This window comes from Heptranchias perlo, chromosome 26, assembly GCF_035084215.1.
Source record: "Heptranchias perlo isolate sHepPer1 chromosome 26, sHepPer1.hap1, whole genome shotgun sequence".
NCBI classification, from domain to species: Eukaryota; Metazoa; Chordata; class Chondrichthyes; order Hexanchiformes; family Hexanchidae; genus Heptranchias; species Heptranchias perlo.
Genome location: NC_090350.1, coordinates 21,587,985 through 21,609,875, shown reverse-complemented (window position 1 = coordinate 21,609,875; position 21,891 = coordinate 21,587,985). Strand labels below are relative to the sequence as shown.

At 44.2% G+C, this 21,891-nt stretch overlaps 1 protein-coding gene across 1 annotated transcript; it reads left to right on the top strand.

The window, feature by feature from the left end:
• The first annotated feature begins 6,359 nt into the window (after positions 1-6,359).
• LOC137342811 (CD276 antigen-like) lies at positions 6,360-20,501 on the top strand. Its single transcript, XM_068006997.1, has 5 exons — positions 6,360-6,465; positions 11,355-11,436; positions 14,464-14,817; positions 17,352-17,639; positions 18,306-20,501. The coding sequence occupies exons 1-5, from the start codon at positions 6,463-6,465 to the stop codon at positions 18,473-18,475; spliced, it is 897 nt and encodes a 298-aa protein (XP_067863098.1). The 5' UTR covers positions 6,360-6,462; the 3' UTR covers positions 18,476-20,501.
• The last annotated feature ends 1,390 nt before the right edge of the window (positions 20,502-21,891 follow it).

Here is a 21,891-nt window from a genome sequence, read left to right as displayed (position 1 = left end):
TGGATGTCACACCAGCAATCTGACAGAACAGAAGCAGTGAAGAGGTTCAGAGAAATGATGGAGAGATGGAACTGCTATCAATGTAGTAAAATTTCTTCAAGAAAAAAAATAGTAATATGTATTATAAGGAGAAACCAAAAAAAGTGGAAAAACTGATGATGAACTAAGCACCAACATTGTAACCTGAGCATGTGGCATTTACTTTATGAATTAAAAAACAAGCTCTCGTTATTAATATCAGTTCGAATGAATAAAGCATCACTGCTGAAGGCAGGAGTGAAGTTATGTACTTTTCTCAAAATGAGACACCGATGCCACCTTTCTTCAAAGTGCTCACCCCCCCGCCCCTCTTCCCCGCCCCTCGTCCCCACCCCCACCCAGGACACCAGCTTGCAAACATTTCTTTGGGCCATTCTCGAGACATCACATGACTTAATTTTTATCACTTTTCGGATTGGATCAATCCCAAAAGAATCTGGTTATTGCTACATCCTTTTCTGACCTGAATCAAAGTATATCTCCAACAAGTTCATTCATCCCTAATGTATTATCCTCACTTCCACCAGTTTTGTTAGGGGATTTGTATCAGTCAGAAAATCTTTCATAATTTTGAAATTTTATCACCCTTAACTGTTCCAGTGAAAAAAGTCCAATTTTTGGGAGTTTTTCTTCATAACCTTAACCTCTCATTCCTGGTATCCTTGTAGTAAATCTTTGATATACTCTTTCTATGGCTCCAATATCTTTTCTATAATAGGATTCCCAGAATTGCTGTAATACTTCACCTGTGACCTCACCAATATCTTGAACAAATTCAGTATTACCTCCTTCCCTTTTACCCAGTAGAAAGAAAGAGTAAAGTAGAGAGAAGTGCGCTGGCTGATGCACAGAGCACGAATGATGGGAAGAGATGGAAGATGATGAGGAAGATCTTGCCGACCAGGGGGCCAGAATACATCACCCTTTGGCTCAAGAGTCTGAGGACCCAGATCTCACAGGTGCTACATTTAAAAGAAAGATGCTTCCAGAGCATCAAACACATGTACAGGCACTGGGGAGCAGTTAGCAGTTCAATTGGAGGAGTCTATTACCTACGTATGTGGTCCCTTGATTCATGGCTTTGCTGTACTGTAGTCCCCCATAGGGAGGTGGCAGCTCCAGAGGCATCAGCAAGGGGGCCCGCATGACAGAGGCCCTAAGGGTTGTTTGTCCCTATTCCATGGATGGTCAGACTGCTGGGGTACCAGATTGTCCCCTGGCCTCCAAGGGATTGGAGATGGGAGAAGTTTCCTCTAGGACCTCACTGATGTCATTGAACCACTAGGTCTGCTTTCCCAAAGATCAGTGACCATGCAGAGCCAGTGCCTGGTACTAGTGACATGACAGGAATATGCTCAGATGGTGGTGCTGGCTTTCAGGATAGTCTCACATGCAACCATCTCAACAGTCCCCTCCAAAGCTGGTAGAAAGAAGGCAGACTTAGATTGTCCAGGCAGCAACACAAGAGGTGCAACCTGTAGCAGGTCCATCTTGGGATTTAGCCTTCCTGAGACCTCAGTCCCAGGGGGCTCATATTGACACACATCAGCCAACTATCTCATACCCTCCTGCCACAGGAGCACTATATTGAGGTTAAGAGTTCACACTGCACATACAGGCACCAAAGGGAAGCACAGTGGTAAGAAGCACTAGGCACGTACGCACCATGGGTTTTCATTAAAATTACGATTGCACAGAACTCGTGTCTGCAGACAGTTTTCTTGGCAAGATTTTGGAAGTGGCAGTGGCCAGATTTGGCAGTCAAGAGAGGTCTTAGTGTGGGACAAATGTGCCTTGCAGCCAGGGAAGGTCGTCCTCCACATCCTCTTCAGGCTGCTGCAGCTCCTTGACCAAATGGGGACAGACTACCCTTGGGGCCTCTGCTTGTATCCTCACGTGTGGAAGTACTGGATGGGGGGGTGAATGCCATGTTGTCTTTGGTGCAGCCCAGCATAGCCTCCCTCCATCCCTCCTGCTCTTTTTCCATTGTGCAAAGTTATTTTTGTGTCTTCTCTGAAGTAGGTTTGGGGGAAAGGCAGCCCCACAGTAAACAGTAGAAAGGCCGATGGCAAAGTTGACAGCAGCAAAAAAAATGTAGTAATATTTCCCACCAAAGGTGGAGAAATAGGATCCTGCAGAGCTTCATAATATCTGCTTCTGGCTCTTTAGACTTGTTTCTGCTTTTTCCCCAGTGCCTAGCAACCCTGGATATTTTTCTGTGTTCAGATATGATTATCTCTTGAGTGTCAGTGAGCCGGTAATGATGGAAAATGGGACATATGACATCACCATATCTTTACAGCTTCATTTAAATACGTCTTTCCATTTTAGGGCAGGCGTTCCTGCGTCCACTGAAATTACTGGGTAGTAAGAAGAGAAAGTCCAGGCTAGAGTGTTATGCTATACTGTTCGCTGGAAGTGAGGAATGATTATTTTGCAACTTGATACTATTAGAGTACACTAACCAATTATTCCGGTTTTGAACCTGTGGTATCATAGAACCATAGAAAAGATACAGCACAGAAGGGGGCCATTCGGCCCATTGTGTCCACACCGGCTCGAGGAACAGCCAGGTGCTCATTCTAATCCCACCTTCCAGCACCCGGTCCGTAGCCCTGCAGCTTACAGCAATTTTGGTCCAGGTACTTTTTAAAAGAGTTGAGGGTCCCTGCCTCTACCACCAATTCGGGCAGCGAATTCCATACACCCACCACCCTCTGGGTAAAAAAGCTTTTCCTCATTTCCCCTCTAATCCTTCTGCCAATTAGCTTAAATCTATGCCCTCTAGTTCTTGAACTCTCTGCTAGGGGAACAGGTACTTCCTGTCTACTCTATCCGGGCCCCTCATAATTTTGTACACTTCAATCAAGTCACCCCTCAGCCTCCTCTGCTCCAAGGAAAACAACCCCAGCCTATCCAATCTCTCCTCATAGCTGCAATTTTCAAGCCCTGGCAACATTCTTATAAATCTTCTCCAGAGCAATGACGTCCTTCCTGTAATGTGGTGATCAGAACTGTGTACAATACTCCAGCTGTGGCCTTACCAGCGTTTTATATAGTTCCATCATTACATCCCTGCTTTTGTATTCTATACCTCGGCTAATAACAGAGAGCATTCCGTATGCCTTCTTCACAATCTTATCTACCTGTACTGCCACCTTCAGGGACCTGTGCACATGCACTCCAAGGTCTCTCACTTCCTCTACCCCTCTCGATATATTCCCGTTTACTGCGTACTCCCTTTTACTATTTGCCCTCCCTAAGTGCATTACCTCACACTTCTCCGGGTTGAACTCCATTTGCCACTTTTCCGCCCACTCCACCAACCCATTGATATCTTCTTGGAGTCTACAGCTATCCTCTTCACTAACAACTACACGGCCAATTTTTGTATCATCTGCAAATTTGCCAATCATGCCCCCTACATTCAAGTCCAAATAAATAATATATACCGCAAAACAGCAAGGGACCCAACACTGAGCCCTGTGGCACACCACTGGAAACGGATTTCCATTTGCAAAGACATCCATTGACTTTTATCCTTTGTTTCCTGTTACTGAGCCAATTTTGGATCCAATTCGCCACATTTCTTTGTATCCCATGGGCTTTTGCCTTTCTGACCAGTCTGCCATATGGGACCTTGTCAAATGCCGTACTAAAATCCATGTAGACAACATCCACTGCACTACCCTCATCAATCCTCCTTGTCACTTCCTTAAATAATTCAATCAGATTTGTGAGGCATGACCTTCCCTGAACAAATCCATGCTGACTATCCCTGATTAAACCATGCCTTTCCAAGTGACAGTTTATCCTATCTCTCAGTATTGATTCTAATAGTTTGCCCACCACCGAGGTTAGACTGACCGGCCTATAATTGTTTGGCCTTTCCCTCGTACCCTTTTTAAACAATGGTACTACATTTGCAGTCTTCCAGTCCTCCGGTACCTCCCCTGTATCTAGTGAGGATTGGAAATTGATCCTCAGAGCATCTGTTATTTTCTCCCTGGCTTCCTTCAGTAGCCTAGGAAACAATCCATCCGGCCCTGGTGACTTATCAACTTCCAAGGATTCCAGTCCCGCTAGTACTTCCTCTCTCGTTATGTTTACCTTATCCAATATTTCACACCTCTCCTCTTTAACTACTACATCCGGATCATCCCTTTCCTTTGTGAATGCGGAGACAAAATATTCATTTAAAACCCTACCCACATCCTCTGCTTCTACACACAAGTTACCCTTATCATCCCTGATAGTTCTTACCTTTTCCTTAGCTATCCTCTTGTTCTTAATGTATTGGTAAAACATCTTTGGGTTTTCTTTAATCTTACTAGCTAATATTTTATCATGCCCTCTCTTTGCTTTCCGTATTTCCTTTTTTACGTCATCCCTGTACTTTCTATGCTCCTCTAGGCTTTCTGCAGTATTTAGTTTTCTGTGACAGTCATAAGCTTTCTTTTTCTGCTGTATCTTGCCGTGTATACTTCTTGACAACCAAGGGGCTCTAAATTTGGCCGTCCCACCCTTTTCCTTTGAGGGGACATGTCTGCATTGTACCCGTAGAATTTAACTTTTTAGTGCCTCCCACTGGCTTGCCATGACTTCTCCTCAAGTAGTTGTGTCCAGTCCACTTCTGCCAAATCACCTCTTAGTTCTGTAAAATTTGCCTTCCCCCAATTTAAAACGTTTACTCCTGATTTAACTCTGTCCTTTTCCATAATAATGCTAAAACTAACAGAATTGTGGTCACTATCCCCAATATGGTTACCCACTGTCACTTCACCCACTGTCACTTCACCCACTTGCCCATCTTTCATCCTTAGGAAATTTCATTCATTCATTTGACATTGTGTTCCAATTGTGACATGCTGGCATAACTCCAATGTAGGAAGCGTTTAGTCGTGATACTCCATTTATCATGGTGCGTGGGGCAGGCTTGGTGGACCAGCAGGTCTTTTCCTGCCCACCAATTTTGTATGTTTGTATAAGTACCGAGGCGATTTATTTTGCCCTGATTTACACCATTGCTTTGTGGATTTATGAACAAACAATGAAGGCTTACCAAAACATCAATTTAAATGAGTTCAAACAAAAAGCAAAAAAAAGCTGGAAATCTGAAACAAAAAACAGAAAATGCTGGAAACAATCAACAAGTCAGTCAGCATTTGTGGAGAGAACAGACACGTTAACATTTCAGGTGTAGCTCCTTCATCAGAACTGGAATAAATTATAGATGAAGAGCATTTAAAAAAGAACAGAACAAAGAAAAGGGCAGTGAAAACCCAGCCCTGTAGACCCCACTTCCCAACTGGAGGCTGTAAGCTGAGGCAAAATAAGTAAGTGAAATTTTTAAACTTTCAAAAATAAGCTACAGTGGGATATATTTAGAAATAAATAAAAGCAAAGAAAAAAGTAATAAAAATAGAAGAGGAAAAGAATAAGGAAAGAAGGAAGACAAGGCTCACAAAAACAAAGTATAAGTTATGTAAATGCATGTAAAAATGATTGGTGTTTATCGGGCAGTAAAGCTTAATTTTATTACTCCTGACCTCTGAGCAGTTTTACTACTGAAATAAAAGTGTAAATACAGGGGCCTGGAGTTTCTTCTGTGGGCGCGGCCTGGAAGTTAGACCCAAAAATGCGCCCAATGTCGCGCCCATTTTCCCAATGTCAGAGAACACACAAGTATCCTCCAATTCTCATTAGAATACGCCCGAACTTGTGATGGATGGAAATCAGCGGGACTCAGGGAAACGCCAAACACACACCAATATTTTTCTTCTTTGAGTCGTAAAATTCAACTCATTTAACCATCATTCATGCACACCATGTGACTTATATCATGCCGTAAAAATGAATTAAAAGAAACAGAAAATAGAGAGCAGGTCTCAGCGAGGATATGTTTTTAAAAAATGCTCAAAAAGTTCCAATTAAAAGACCAGAAAATTGATTGTGCCTTAAAATCTGGTCGCAATGTTGAGAGACACTCAAACAAGTGCAATTGGAGGTATACTCGCATTCGGGAGTCGGGAGCATGGCCAGTTTTGTGGATGGAGATTTGTTCGGACGGAGGGTTTGATGGACGGATGTAAAAGATCGTGCAGACTTGGGTGTATTGTAGTTTCGTGCATAACTCACTTACGGCCAAAATTCCGCGATCTTTTAAGCCACGTGATTGGTTTGCGCCCAGATTACAGGTGTAGCTGGGGCGCAAATGCGGAATGCACTCTGAGCCAGAAAGCTTCTTCTGTCAGCGAAGTTTTGTTGGCATGCCTCTATTGCCATAGCAACACTTCGTATGTTTATATTATACCATACAGCACAGGACATCATAAAAACAACAATCGCCTGCCTGCCGGAGTCCACAGTCTGCACATAGAAGAGAAAAGGTGGAATCACAAGTGTGCTGAGGGAAAATACTAAATGGTAAGTCTTTCTTTATGATAATCTTATAGTTTCAGACTATTTTACCCTTTAAAAAATGCTGTGTTAGAAGGTGTGTTAACCCTGGAAATGTTTGTCTACGATAACGGGAGAGTGGGAGAGAAATGCTCATTTTCTTTTACTGTGGTGTGTTTGTGTGTGTATTTGTTTGTTTGTGTGGTCTGTATGTGGTGTATGTGTGTACGTTTGTGTCTTTGTGTGATGTTTGTTTTTGTAGTGTGAGTGTGTGTTTGTGTGTGGTGTGAGTGTGTGTGTGGTGTGTTTGTGTGGTGTGAGTGTGTTTGTGTTTTTGTGTGGTGTGAGTGTGTGTGTTTGTGTGGTGTGAGTGTGTTTGTGTTTTTGTGTGGTGTGAGTGTGTGTGTGTGTTTGTGTGGTGTGAGTGTGTGTGTGGTGTGAGTGTGTGTGTTTGTGCAGTGTGTTTTTGTGTGGTGTGAGTGTGTGTGTGTTTGTGTGGTGTGAGAGAATGCATGTTTGTGCAGTGTGTGTTTGTGTGTTGTGAGTGAGTGTGTGTTTGTGTGGCGTGTGTTTGTGTGGTGTGAGTGCGTGTTTGTGCAGTGCATATTTGTGTGGTGTGTGTGTGTTTTTGTGGTGTGTGTGTGTTTGTGTGGTGTGTGTGTGTGTTTGTGTGGTGTGAGTCAGTCCGTGTTTGTGTGGTGTGTGTGTTTATGTGGTGTGAGTGTGTGTTTGTGCAGTGTGTGTTTGTATGGTGTGAGTGTGTGTTTATGGTGTATGTGTTTGTGTGGTGTGAGTCAGTCCGTGTTTGTGTCGTGTGTGTGTTTGTGTGGTGTGAGTGTGTGTTTGTATGGTGTGTTTGTGTGGTTTGTGTTTGTGTGGTGTGTTTGTTTGTGTGGTTTGTGTTTGTGTGGTGTGAGTGTGTGTTTGTGTGGTGTGAGTGTGTGTTTGTGTGGTGTGTGTGTTTGTGTGGTGTGAGTGCATGTTTGTGCAGTGCATGTTTGTGTGGTGTGTGTGTGTTTGTGTGGTGTGTGTGTGTTTGTTTGGTGTGTGTGTGTTTGTGTGGTGTGAGTCAGTCCGTGTTTGTGTGGTGTGTGTGTGTATGGTGGTGTGTGTTTATGGTGTATGTGTTTGTGCGGTGTGAGTGAGTGCGTGTTTGTGCGATGTGTGTTTGTGTGGTGTGTGTGTTTGTGTGGTGTTTGTGTGGTGTGAGTGTGTGTTTGTATGGTGTGTTTGTGTGGTGTGTTTGTGTGGTTTGTGTTTGTGTGGTGTGAGTGTGTTTGTGTGGTTTGTGTTTGTGTGGTGTGAGTGTGTGTTTGTGTGGTGTGAGTGTGTTTGTGTGGTGTGTGTTTGTGTGGTGTGAGTGTGTGTTTGTGTGGTGTGAGTGTGTGTTTGTGTGGTGTGAGTGTATGTTTGTGTGAGTGTGTGTTTGTGTGAGTGTGTGTTTGTGTGGTGTGAGTGTGTGTTTGTGTGGTGTGTATGTTTGTGTGGTGTGAGTGTATGTTTGTGTGGTATGAGTGTGTGTTTGTGTGGTGTGTGTGTTTGTGTGGTGTGAGTGTGTGTTTGTGTGGTGTGAGTGTATGTTTGTGTGGTGTGAGTGTTTGTGTGGTGTGAGTGTGTGTTTGTGTGGTGTGAGTGTATGTTTGTGTGGTGTGTGTGTTTGTGTGGTGTGAGTGTATGTTTGTGTGGTATGAGTGTGTGTTTGTGTGGTGTGTGTGTTTGTGTGGTGTGAGTGTGTGTTTGTGTGGTGTGAGTGTATGTTTGTGTGGTGTGAGTGTGTGTTTGTGTGGTGTGTGTGTTTGTGTGGTGTGAGTGTGTGTTTGTGTGGTGTGTGTGTTTGTGTGGTGTGAGTGTGTGTTTGTGTGGTGTGAGTGTGTGTTTGTGTGGTGTGAGTGTGTGTTTGTGTGGTGTGAGTGTGTGTTTGTGTGGTGTGAGTGTGTGTTTGTGTGGTGTGTGTGTTTGTGTGGTGTGAGTGTGTGTTTGTGTGGTGTGAGTGTATGTTTGTGTGGTGTGTGTGTTTGTGTGGTGTGAGTGTATGTTTGTGTGGTATGAGTGTGTGTTTGTGTGGTGTGTGTGTTTGTGTGGTGTGAGTGTGTGTTTGTGTGGTGTGAGTGTATGTTTGTGTGGTGTGAGTGTGTGTTTGTGTGGTGTGTATGTTTGTGTGTTGTGTGTGTTTGTGTGGTGTGAGTGTGTGTTTGTGTGGTGTGAGTGTGTGTTTGTGTGGTGTGAGCGTGTGTTTGTGTGGTGTGAGTGTGTGTTTGTGTGGTGTGAGCGTGTGTTTGTGTGGTGTGAGTGTGTGTTTGTGTGGTGTGAGTGTGTGTTTGTGTGGTGTGAGCGTGTGTTTGTGTGGTGTGAGTGTGTGTTTGTGTGGTGTGAGCGTGTGGAAAACAAAGTGGGGAATTTCTTCTTCTTCTCTTTCATGTCTGGCGGCACTGGAGACAATCCATTTCTTTCACTGCTTTACATCCAGCCGATCAAATTCTGGGATGTTTTTGTAATGAAGTCCCTCTTTACGTGAACAGGCCATTAGCCTGAATCACAACTCTCTGGTAGGAGAACCGGATAGATGTGATGGGGGGGAAGGGGAGCGGATCACCATTCCATTCCTCTTGGACGCGAGTATACTGCTGCGTGCCAACCCAGTATTCAGAGACTGGAACTCTCAGTCTTATAGTGAGAAGAAGAGAGCAATGTGTGCTGTAAGCTCAGTCAAAGCTGTGAGTTCAGTGATGTGTTTGTGTGTGGAGTGGGGGTTGGGGGCAGGGAATGAGACGGCAGGTACGACTTTGCCTGTGTGACTGCAGGTAGAAAAACAGTGTTTATTAGTTTTATTTCCGCTAACATTCTCACAGAAGGCTGTATTAATTACTTTAATACAATTAATGCAGCGTTCTCTCTTTCCTCCGAATGCAATTTATTGGCTTTTTATATCAGGAATAATTCAAGTTAGACTTTGGAAGTGGTCCATGTGAAAAAAACAGTTCAATATTTAGCTGATTTTATAATCTTATAGCCAAGACAGAACTTGTTTAGAAAGCAGTTATGGGTGTTGCTATGAGCTGATACTGGACCGGGCGTGTCCTGCATTACATTGTAACAGCTGTATAATAAACAATGCTGAGTCTTCGAGTCAGGAGTTCTGATTGATGTACTGATAAGAATGTGAGTCAGGCTTAAAGAGCTCAGAGAAGTGTATTTTCACAGACTCAAGATGCATAAAAAGTGATTCTCGTTCCAAATCCAGACATGTGGTACTATTTTTCTGGAAATCCAAAAGGTCTCATACATAACCAGCCTTCAGCTAGTTTAATGTCACACTCTGTATGACTTGAGCATGAGGAGGAATAATGCATTTTCTCCTTTTTTTGTCAATTTCCTCGCCTCGCCCTCTCCACCCTTCCCCTTTCCTCTCCATCCCTCCCCATCCCTCCCCTCCTAGCCGCATCCGTCTCTTCACCCTCCTCTCCCCTCGCCTCCCCACTCCTCCCCTCTCACCACCCGTCCTCTCGCCTCCCCTCCCCTCCCCTCCTCTCCTCTCCCCTCCCCTCCTCTCCCCTCCCCTCCCCTCCTCCCTTCTCTCCCCTCCCCTCCCCTCCTCCCTTCTCTCCCCTCCCCTCCTCCCTTCTCTCCCCTCCCCTCCTCCCTTCTCTCCCCTCCCCTCTTCTCTCCCCTCCCCTTCCTCCCTTCTCTCCCCTCCCCTCCTCCCTTCTCTCCCCTCCCCTCTTCTCTCCCCTCCTCCCTTCTCTCCCCTCCCCTCCTCCCTTCTCTCCACTCCCCTCCTCCCTTCTCTCCCCTCCCCTCGCCTCCCCACTCCACTCCCCTCCCCTCCCCCTCACCACCTGCCCCCTCCCCTCGCCTCCCCACTCCTCCTCTCCTCTCCTCTCCTCTCCACCACTCCACTCCCCTCCCCTCCCCTCACCACCCATCCCCTCTCCTCCCCCCTCACCACCCGTCTGCTCCCCTCCCCTCTCCTCCCCTCCCCTCTCCTCCCCTTCTCTCCCCTCCCCTCCCCTCCCTTCTCTCCCCTCCCCTCCTCCCTTCTCTCCCCTCCCCTCGCCTCCCCACTCCACTCCCCTCCCCCTCACCACCTGCCCCCTCCCCTCGCCTCCCCACTCCTCCTCTCCTCTCCACCACTCCACTCCCCTCCCCTCCCCTCACCACCCATCCCCTCTCCTCCCCCCTCACCACCCGTCCGCTCCCCTCCCCTCTCCTCTCCTCCTCTCCTCTCCCCTCCCCTCCCCATCTCCCTTCTCTCCCCTCCCCTCCTCCCTTTCTCTCCCCTCCCCTCCTCCCCTTCTCTCCCCTCCCCTCCTCCCCTTCTCTCCCCTCCCCTCCTCCCCTTCTCTCCCCTCCCCTCACCACCCCAATCCACTCCCCTCCCCTCCCCCTCACCACCTGTCCCCTCCCCTTGCCTCCCCTCACCACCCATCCCCTCTCCTCCCCCCTCACCACCCGTCCGCTCCCCTCGCCTCTCCTCCCCTCGTCTTGCCTCCTCAGCTGACTCCTTTTTATTAGGGTGGTACCTTTTTAAGAAATCTGACACCTCAGGGGTGTTTTTCCTACTTTTCACTTGGAGCTGGAAGTCTTGCTCGCCAGCGGGGTATTTAGGAATTTCTCATTCGTGTTCCCGGCATGAAATGCGCCCCATCATATGTGTGAAGCCGGAAAGTAATCCCTGACATCGCAGTATGATATTTTGATATGAAATCATTCTGGACCTTCAGATGACTTTACTCATGGAGTTCACCCCTTAACCTAATGGGCCTCATGACAACATAATAGTGGACCTCTGATCTAGCAGATAAATGAACAGTGCGCAGAAGGATATTTACAGTGATGAGACTGGACTGCAAAATTACCATTGTAAACATTTGTATTTTGTTTATCACTAAACAACACCATATTTCTTCACTTTCTAGAATACTGACCTGCAAGGAGCCGACAATAGAATGAAATGCCTGCTTCATGTTCTAATTGTGTGGGGACTGCTCCGATATTCTGGTATGTCTCATATAACATTTAGCATCCTTTTCAGCCAGTAACATCACTGAAAGTCTGCTTGTACTTTTTTTTGAACTGTTTTATTGTTTAGCGGGAACTGTTAAAAGAAACCCTACAGATTTGTTAAAGGAGACTTGTCATAAGGAATTTCTATTTTAAAAAATAAAACCAAAAATCTTTGCATTTTAACTGCAGTCAGTTCAAGGATATTCAATATCCTTCAATTGGTCACTATTTACATGCAGTTAGCTTTCAAGACAAGGGGGTAAATTTTACCAGGGAGCCGGAAGGGGGAGGGGGAATTCCTGAGGGGAAACCTGGAAGTATGGGTTTCCCGGACGTCCTTACGATTTTGATGTAAGGACGTCTTTATTTTGCAGCTTTCCCGCCCGACAGGCCAGCTGGATTGACAGGCTGGCTGCCAGTTGGAGCGGATACCAGCAGGTACGTCTTACATTGGAGGGGGGAGGGGGTCATCGGGGGGGTCGGGGGTCATCAGGGAAGGGTCAGTCATCGGGGTGGGGGTCAGGTGTCATAGGGGGTTGGTCACGGAGGGGGAATCGGTCATCAGGGGGTTGGGGTTATCAGAAGGTTTAGTCATCGAGGGATCGGGATTGGGGGTCATCGGGAGGTCAGTCATTGGGGTCATCAGGGGCTCAATCATGGGAGGATCGGATATTGGGGAGGATTGGAGATCGTGGGGGGGTGTCGGAGATCGTGGGGGGATGTTGGAGATCGTGGGGGGTTCGGAGATCGTGGGGAGGGGTCGGACTTAGGGAGGGGGCCGGCCGATCGCGTGTGTGGGATCGCAGCAGGTAGGCTTGTTGGGCCTGGAGGAAACACTCCTGCTCCTCCTGGCCCACAAGCAGTGCAATAAGGGCACTTACCTGCTGAGCTGGGCCTTTTTGCCTCCTCTTACAGCAGAAGGCCCAGGAATCCCAGCCCCCAGGAGTTAAAAATAAAAAACCTGTCAAAATAGAGGCCGCGGCCTCCTTAAAAGAGCCTCCTGTGAGCGGGTTGGTCGCCCGCCTCTCGACCCGCCTCTTTTAAAACCGGAAGTGGGCGGGTTGGAGGCGGGTTGGGATCGGGTTTTACCTTATTATGATTTTTACCTGACCACCCACCCCCAACCCACCCGTTTGTGGGGTTAAAATTTACTCCAAGGTTTTTGACAGGCGTGCATCCTTTCCACTGCTGAACACTGTGGCAAGTGTTGCTTTTTCAGTGATCCACTGACAGATTAATCTCACTGACAGCAACTCAAATATCCTGCGATTTCTGTGCACATGGTTTAGTGTTTCATGTACTTTCCTCCTCAGCTGCATTGTGTTTTTATATTGGGTTCGATCCTGATATCCCAAATCCCAGTAGTGTTTACAAATCATCTTTTACATTGGAGCTGAGTTAACTCTGGATTTACTCACTGTTACTCCCTCCTCCTGCCATATGTTGTGCAGATTATCAGTAAATGTCTCAAGCTTCTTGAATATTGATAGGGGGATAGAATATAAAAACAGGGAGGTTTTGGTGAGATCGCACCTGGAATACTGCATACAGTTTTGGTGTCCATACTTAAGAAAAGACATACTTGCTCTCGAGGCAGTACAAAGAAGGTTCACTCGGTTAATCCCGGGGATGAGGGGGTGGACATATGAGGAGAGGTTGAGTAGATTGGGACTCTACTCATTGGAGTTCAGAAGAATGAGAGGCGATCTTATTGAAACATATAAGATTGTGAAGGGGCTTGATCGGGTGGATGAGGTAAGGATGTTCCCAAGGATGGGTGAAACTAGAACTAGGGGGCATAATCTTAGAATAAGGGGCTGCTCTTTCAAAACTGAGATGAGGAGAAACTTCTTCACTCAGAGGGTAGTAGGTCTGTGGAATTTGCTGCCCCAGGAAGCTGTGGAAGCTACATCATTAAATAAATTTAAAACAGAAATAGACAGTTTCCTAGAAGTAAAGGGAATTAGGGGTTACGGGGAGCGGGCAGGAAATTGGACATGAATTTAAATTTGAGGTTAGGATCAGATCAGCCATGATCTTATTGAATGGCGGAGCAGGCTCGAGGGGCCGATTGGCCTACTCCTGCTCCTATTTCTTATTTGTGTCACAGTAATATTGTGAAAAGTTAGCATCGTAACTTTTGATTAGCAGTGAGGAGTCCTTCCCAGATTTTTTTTCAACATGTGAATTGCTCCACTTCTTTTATAAATGCTTATTTCACTTCATTTTTAATTGAGCAAATCTGTGTGACAGCTGAGACTAGGTGACGAAATTAATGTCTTCACCGTTTCATCACCCTTTGGGACTATCACTTGTCCACTGGTTTCCTGATTGCATAACTCAGCCAGAGTTCTGTAACATTGATACATGTCTGGAGTAAATCACAGCGGATAATTGTAATTAATATCTATCCTGGGAAAAAACGACTGTTAACTCCAGTCTAATCATTATAACTTATGTCAGCTGATGTCAAAGTTCATGAGGATCTCTGAGGTGAGTAATAACTCTAAACGTTGTATGATCTGTGCCAGTCTAATGACTCTTTTATACTGCAAGTATCGGTTTCACTGGTACCACTTTGGAGTGGTGCAAGACACCAGAACTGAGTTATATACTGCTGGCTCTACAGTATCCTGTACTCAGGCAAAGTGGAGATGTGCACAGACATACTTAAACCTATGCTCAAAGCAGTCATACGTTATATATAAAGTTTAAAAAGATGACTTCACACCAGTTGCATTTATAATGCAGCCACTGTGAAATCTAAGGAGAACAAGACGACCTGCCCAAGGAGGTCTTACACCACTTGCCTGAATTTGATGCACTGACAGATTGGCAACTTCATTCCTCAGTTATACTGCAGTTTTTGCATTGATGTGGCTGGTTACTGATCCACGAGGGAGCTTTCTACTCCACTTAGAGGAGGTTGGTTTATGATTTGGCCAGATACTTTAATGAACATAACAGCTGTATAAAACAATAGGCTACGAAAATGTTTCATTTTTTTAATTGGTTTTCCAGATGCATTTGATATCACTGTGCCGAAGACAACTTTAATAGGTATCCACAGTCAAAGTATTGTCCTTGGGTGTAGTTTTACTATTAATGGTGGTTCATCATTGGAACATATTGTAATCACCTGGCAACGTACTGAGAGCAATGAGGTTGTGCACAGTTATTACTATGGCAAAGATCAGCTCAGTCAACAGAGTGAGCAGTATTCGGGCAGAACAAGTCTATTTCCAGAGGAATTCAAACATGGCAATGTTTCACTGAAGCTGGAAGGAGTGAGAGCTGAGGATGCTGGACAGTACATGTGTTTTGTCAGCAATACAATGGGAAATGCCAAAAAGACAATATTATTGAGATTTGCAGGTAAATAGGCTTTATTTTTTTCTGATTTAGGGATAACTATTAAATAGATTTATCCAAAAATGATTCTATCACAACAAATTGTAATATGATAACTAATATTTAATACATTTAAAAATCCATGTGCAAAGTAGCTCAATTTAGCTGAGAACGTTTGGGTTGCAATGAGCTCAACACATTGAAATGGATATAACTGAGATTGTTATAAATGAAACATGATGCTGTTAATATAAGGAATTAAAAACCCAGGTTCAAATGGAAAGTAGTTTGAATATTACAATCAGAGACTGATCAAGATTACAGGCATCTTTCTTGACCAACTGTAAATCCTTTGGCGAGGAAGGGTAGAAACATAGAAACATTGAAAATAGGAGCAAGAGTAGGCCATTCGGCCCTCTGGGCCTGCTCCGCCATTCAAAATGATCATGGCTGATCGTCTAACTCAGTACCCTGTTCCCGCTTTTTCCCCATATCCCCTGATCCCTTTAGCATTAAGAAATATATCTATCTCCTTCTTGGATACATTTAATGACTTGACCTCCACTGCCTTCTGTGGTAGAGAATTCCACAGGTTCACCACCCTCTGAGTGAAGAAATTTCTCCTCATCTCAGTTCTAAATGACATACCCCGTATCCTGAGACTGACCCCTGGTTCTGGACTCCTCAGCCATTGGGAACATCCTCTCTGCATCTAGTCTGTCTAGTCCTGTTGGAATTTTATATGTTTCGATGAGATCACCTCTCATTCTTCTAAACTCTAGTGAATATAGGCCTAGTCGACCCAATCTCTCTTCATACGTCAGTCCTGCCATCCCAGGAATCAGTCTGGTAAACCTTCGTTGCACTCCCTCCATGGCAAGGACATCCTTCCTCAGATAAGGAGACCAAAACTGCACACAATACTCCAGATGTGGTCTCACCAAGGCCCTGTATAACTGCAGTAAGACATCGCTGCTCCTGTACTCAAATCCTCTTGCAATGAAGGCCAACATACCATTCGCCTTCCTAACTGCTTGCTGCACCTGAATGCTTGCTTTCAGCGACTGGTGTACAAGGACACCCATGTCTCGTTGCACCTCCCCTTTTCCCAATCTATCACCATTCAGATAATAATCTGCCTTTCTGTTTTTACAACCAAAGTGGATAACCTCACATTTATCCACGTTATACTGCATCTGCCATGTTCTTGCCCACTCACCCAACTTGTCTAAATCACATTGGAGCCTCTTTGCATCCTCCTCACAGCTCACATTCCACCCCAGTTTTGTGTCGTCTGCAAACTTGGAAATGTTATATTTAGTTCCCTCATCCAAATCATTGATATATATTGTGAATAGCTGGGGCCCAAGCACTGATCCCTGCGGTACCCCACTAGTCACTGCCTGCCACCCGGAAAAAGACCTGTTTATTCCTACTCTCTGTTTCCTGTCTGTCAACCAATTCTCAATCCATGCCAGTATATTCCCTCCAATTCCATGTGCTTTAATTTTGCACACTAACCTCTTGTGTGGGACCTTATCAAAAGCCTTCTGAAAATCCAAATACACCACATCCACTGGTTCTCCCCTATCTATTCTACTAGTTACATCCTCAAGAAACTCCAGTAGATTTGTTAAGCATGATTTCCCTTTCATAAACTCATGCTGATTTTGTCCAATCCTGTTAATGCCTTCCAAGTGTTCTGTTATCACATCTTTTATAATAGACTCTAGCATTTTCCCCACTACTGATGTTAGGCTAACTGATCTGTAATTCCCTGTTTTTTCTCTCCCTCCTTTTTTAAATAGTGGGGTTACATTTGCTACCCTCCAATCTGTAGGAACTGTTCCAGAGTCTGTAGAATTTTGGAAGATGATCACCAATGCATCAACTATTTCCAGGGTTGTTTCCTTTAGTACTCTGGGATGCAGATTATCAGGCCCTGGGGATTTGTCAGCTTTTAGCCCCATTAATTTCCCTAGCACTATTTTTTTACTAATACTGGTTTCCTTCAGTTCCTCCCACTCACTAGACCCTTGGATCCCTAACATTTCTGGGAGGTTATTTGTGTCCTCCTTTGTGAAGACAGAACCAAAGTATGTGTTTAATTGTTCTGTCATTTCTCTGTTCCCCATTATAATTTCCCCCATTTCTGACTGTAAGGGACCTACATTTGTCTTCACTAATCTTTTTCTCTTGACATATTTATAGAAGCAAAAATGAGGGTGCACGGAATTGGTGGTAGCCTTTAGACTTGGGTTGGAAATTGGTTGGAAGGTAGGAGACAGAGAGTGGGGATAAAGGTTAGGTACCCTGATTGGCAGGATGTGACTGCAAAAGGCATGTGGAAAACTATAATTATGCGTCATTACTTGTAACATGTATAGTTCTGTGTGAACAGACAGAGCCTCATTTTGTTACATGGCTAATTTTCCGATTTGTCTGTCTGTATCTGGATCTGGATCTGGATGCCATGCTTCACAAACTATTTAGTGTCAAAGGAAACAACTTTCTGTTACCTCTGAGTAATCCAAGCTATTCTATTTTATAATCCACAGCTTACTACAAGGAGCCACAACTGTTGGTCAAACTCCAGCCACCCAGCATGACTTTCATTCTAGAGTCTCAAGGTTATCCTGAGGCATCTGTTCTCTGGTACTGTGCAGAATATAAAAATGTGCCCCTCAAGCCTAACATTTCATTTGCTAAAAGTGAAGATGGTCTCTACTCACTCCAAAGTATTCTTGAAGTTGATAACGCAAAGACGTATTGTAACCACATAGTTGAAATACAGAACTATCTTGTTAACCAAACCATTACCAGGAAATTCAGCCTCCTTTTATCTAGTAAGTTATTTTTTTTCTCAACAACTAGTGAATTTCATCTAATTAAGCTTACTGGGAATTGTGCCTTCGATATGCTCAGTATTAAAGATTTTATTTTTCTGGAGAAATACACTTAAGGGTCGATTTTCCAAACGTGTACTACCAAAGCAGTGCCTTGTACACCAGGAGCACATATGACAGGAAATCGCGGGCTCATTCTCCACGATTTCCGACCCATAGCTTTTAATGGATGGAAAACCACAAGGACTGTGCCGTACAATTTATTGATATTTGCTCCTGAATAGAAAATTGTGGTGTCATTGATTGCAATTTCCGGATATGCACTCCCATTGGGTGAAGCTCTGTGCTGGGAGTGTGCATTCACAGAATCGTAACTTTAATGGCAAAAAAGGGCATTGTGGCTTTAATCTTTGACTACAACATGAATCATTTTTGGGATATATTCAGTGAAGCTATATGATATACTGCCCAGAGCTCATGGAGTATCATTTCCGCAGGGGGTTCTCCCAATCTCCCACTGTAACTTCAGCAGAAACCCTGAAAAAACGGTGTAAATGAAGTTACGATGAGAGAATGGGAGAACCCCCGTGGAAATTCCAGGCACCTGTGTTTTGTAAAAGTATCTGAATATAACTGATTAATATTTCATATTTATATATTTTTCAGTTTCAGAACGGAACGTTCAGGATCAAAACCCTTGCGATACCCTTGCGATTGTTTTCGGCTCCTGTACACTGGTACTTACAGCAATAATTGTTCTGTTATTGGTAATATGTAAACAGCAACATAATCGTCAAAGGAAAAAGGAAGAGAAAATGATGAGTGAAGCTGAATGAGTGATTCCACGAATAAAAAGTTTGATTTTTGTTCGTTCTCGGGATGTGGGCATTGCAAGGCCAGCATTTTATTGTCCATTCCTAATTGCCTTTGAGAAGATGGTGGTGATGGTCTTCTTCTTGAACCGCTGCAGTCCATGTGATGGAGGTCCTCCTACAACGCTGTTAGATAAGGTGTTCCAGGATTTCAAGATTTTGACTCAATGACGATGAAGGAACGATGATATGTGTCCAAGTCAGGATGGTGTGTGACTTGGAGGGGAACTTGGAGGTGATGGTGTTCCCATGCACCTGCTGCTCTTGTCCTCCTAGGCGGTGGATGTCGCAAGTTTGGGAGGTGCAGCCGAAGAAGCCTTGGCAAGTTGCTGCCATGCACCCTGTAGATAGTACACACTGCAGCATGATATGCTGATGGTGCATCAAATGTAATGCTGAGAGTAACTTTTGATCATTGAAGAATAGATCATGTTTCTAAAACCACAAGATCTGTAATCATTACATGAATGGCATAGCCGTTTAGAGCTTTGAATTTATCCCTCTGGTGTTATATAGAAGCTGTTCTCTGCTTTCCTAACCCATGGCCTTCTAAAACTTGTCACATCGATAAAAATGCAATAAAGATTGCAGCTTGTGAGATAGAAGAGCAGGCAGAAGTGAGAAAGATATAGAGATGTTTCGAGTTTCGAAAAATAATGACAAGGTTCAAGTGCAAGGGTGTGAAGTGATCAGACAGGATTCAATTATTTCAGATTGTCAGTTGATCTCCAAAAAAAAAATAGAATCGAGTGGGCCTCGGGCCCGCAGTAGCTGACACCTCTGACTCTAGTCTCCATTAATCAGAAGAATTCTATGGGGCTGCTTATATAGTCAGGGAATTTTTAGTCTTCCCCAAGTTCCTTGTAGCTGTTTCTTACTGAAGCTTTCAGTTATAATTTGAATATTTAATTGTTTACTGTTAGCTTAACTTACTTAAACTTTCAGTTGCAACTTTTCAATGGCTGGAGCTATTTCAGATTTGATCATATCTTCGGTCCCCACCACAAACTCCATTCCCCAGCCACCAACTCCATCCCTCTCCCTGGCCACTATCTGAGGCTGAACCAGACCTTTCGCAACCTTGCCGTCCTATTTGACCCTGAGACGAACTTCCGACCACATATCCACTCCATCACCAAGATCGCCTACTTCCACCTCCGTAACATCACCCGTTTCCACCCCCCCTCAGCTCATCTGCTGCTGAAACCCTCATCCATGCCTTTGTTACCTCTAGACTCGACTATCCCAACACTCTCCTGGCCGGCCTCCCATCTTCCACCCTCCATAAATTCGAGCTCATCCAAAACTCTGCTGCCCGTAATCCTAACTCACACCAAGTCCTGTTCACCCATCACCCCTGTGCTCACTGACCTACATTGGCTCCCCGTCCGGGAACGCCTCGATTTTAAAATGCTCATCCTTCCAAACATCTGTAGATGGGCAGTTGGGCAGAACCCTTGTGGACTTTTGAGGCCCAAGAGTTTATGCCTTAAATTATTTTGTATTCGATATTGAGTCATTTCTTCACACTAAAGCCCCGAATATAATCTAAGGCACCCGGCAAGATTGGGTCATGTTCAAGTTGATCACCTGATTTACATCCTGCCCGATTTTACTTTCCATTGACTCCATTGGAGCCGAAAGTCGGGCAAGTGTAAAGTGGACATTCAACCCGTATGTGCCCCATTCTCACTGGGTAAGGTTCAAATCGGGGCATAAGTGCCTGGACGCTGCCGTAGTCTGATTTGTTTCACTGTTTCAGTGCACACTGTAAATGTGGTCCACTAAGAGAGGGTTTAAGTTCAACTCTTACCTAACAGAAGCAATTAAGTACTGGCTAAAAAAAATGAGATATTCAGATTATTTCACACCCACGTTTATTCTGGAATGTATTGTTCTTGTTAATTCAGTTTGAGAATATTTTATATTTTTAAGACATGTATTTGGTATGTTGTAAAAGGTCATGATGACCCAGTATTTTATTTTTATACAAACAATTTTCTTAATAAATTATTAATGTCTTCCATTTACATTGCGAGACAGCAGTGTAGCATTTCTTTGTCTGGGAGAAATTTACTTGTGCAATAAGGTATAACTCACTGCAACATGTCCTTGTTTATATTAAATTTAAATTACCATTCCATCAGATTTAAACATTTAAACATATTCAAACATCAGAAATCATCAGAAAGTATTTTTGAATTCTTTTAACTTTTTGAAGTCTTAATGTGGTCATGAAGATGAGTAAATGGCAATGATAGGGAATGGAACAACTTTTCACTTTTTGCATCCAGTGTAGGCTCTGAGGACTCACAGATCAGGTATAACAAGGCCAGATGCGGATGTTTGTTGCGGTTAGACCCATGTAACAGTATGAGCCCTGCTTTTGTGTTTCATTATTCTTCATAGCACTTCTATCTGTGCATACTGGAAATGTGGCTTCTTCTGAAACTCAGAGCATAGACACGAGTGCTGTGACATGTATCATGTACGAGACTGTTCTCGCACAGTGCTGCTATGATCTTTGGTTTTTTTCACAATTTTGTTTGAAAGATGCTGAATTATACTGGGGTACTGTGCCACCAATATTTATTAAAATGGCCATTCTTCACATGTGAGCATACACAGTAAGTGGCAGCAGGCAATTTAATGAAAAGAGAGGGGCATCGAGCCCATTCCTGTCCTTACCCCAAATCCATACATGAGCACTTTACAGGAGAAGTGACTGGATCGAATCAGAACTGGGAACTCTATCTGATTTTTACCCTTTCAAGCCTATTATAACCCCCTGCAGGAGGCCTGGCTAAAATTAGTTGTCTTGATTAGCGACCAACGGAACCCTTTTGGTCTGTATAACTCAGTGCTGGACAAGGCAGGATGTTATCCTGATGAGTCGTCATGGGAAACTGTGCTGAGAGTTTTGGATATATCCAAAGTTTTGAGTGTGTGCAGCCGGTTTAACTGGCTTGTCAATTTACTTGCCAACTCACGCGTCATCTGCAGGGCCTCCGGTGACTGAACAGGGCAAATTTTGTTTTGCTACATGCAATTACAAGATAGTCCAGGATTCTTATTTGGGGGTTGCATTCCACAATTCTATCCATTTATAATTAAGAGCATTGGTGATTAAAGGGTAACTTCTATGAAGCAGAGCTTTGCCTGACTGGAGTGCATGTCAGAAATTTGGGTGTGGAGGTTAGCATATTGTCAGTTTTATTACATGGAATTACAGGATTTTGGCAATCACATCCCTCAATTTTATTAATTTCTCTGTGAAAACTGCAAACCTGAGATTGTGATCACCTATTGACCTGAGAAGTTGGATTTGCATCATTAGGTAAAGGGCATTCATGCTGTAGATGGGGTATTGTGCCATCTCC

Excerpts from the sequence above, each read along its gene's own strand:
- LOC137342811 (XM_068006997.1), top strand. Across the intron at positions 11,437-14,463 it reads GGGACTGCTCCGATATTCTG|ATGCATTTGATATCACTGTG; the intron begins GTATGTCTCATA and ends TTGGTTTTCCAG. Across the intron at positions 17,640-18,305 it reads ATTCAGCCTCCTTTTATCTA|TTTCAGAACGGAACGTTCAG; the intron begins GTAAGTTATTTT and ends TATATTTTTCAG.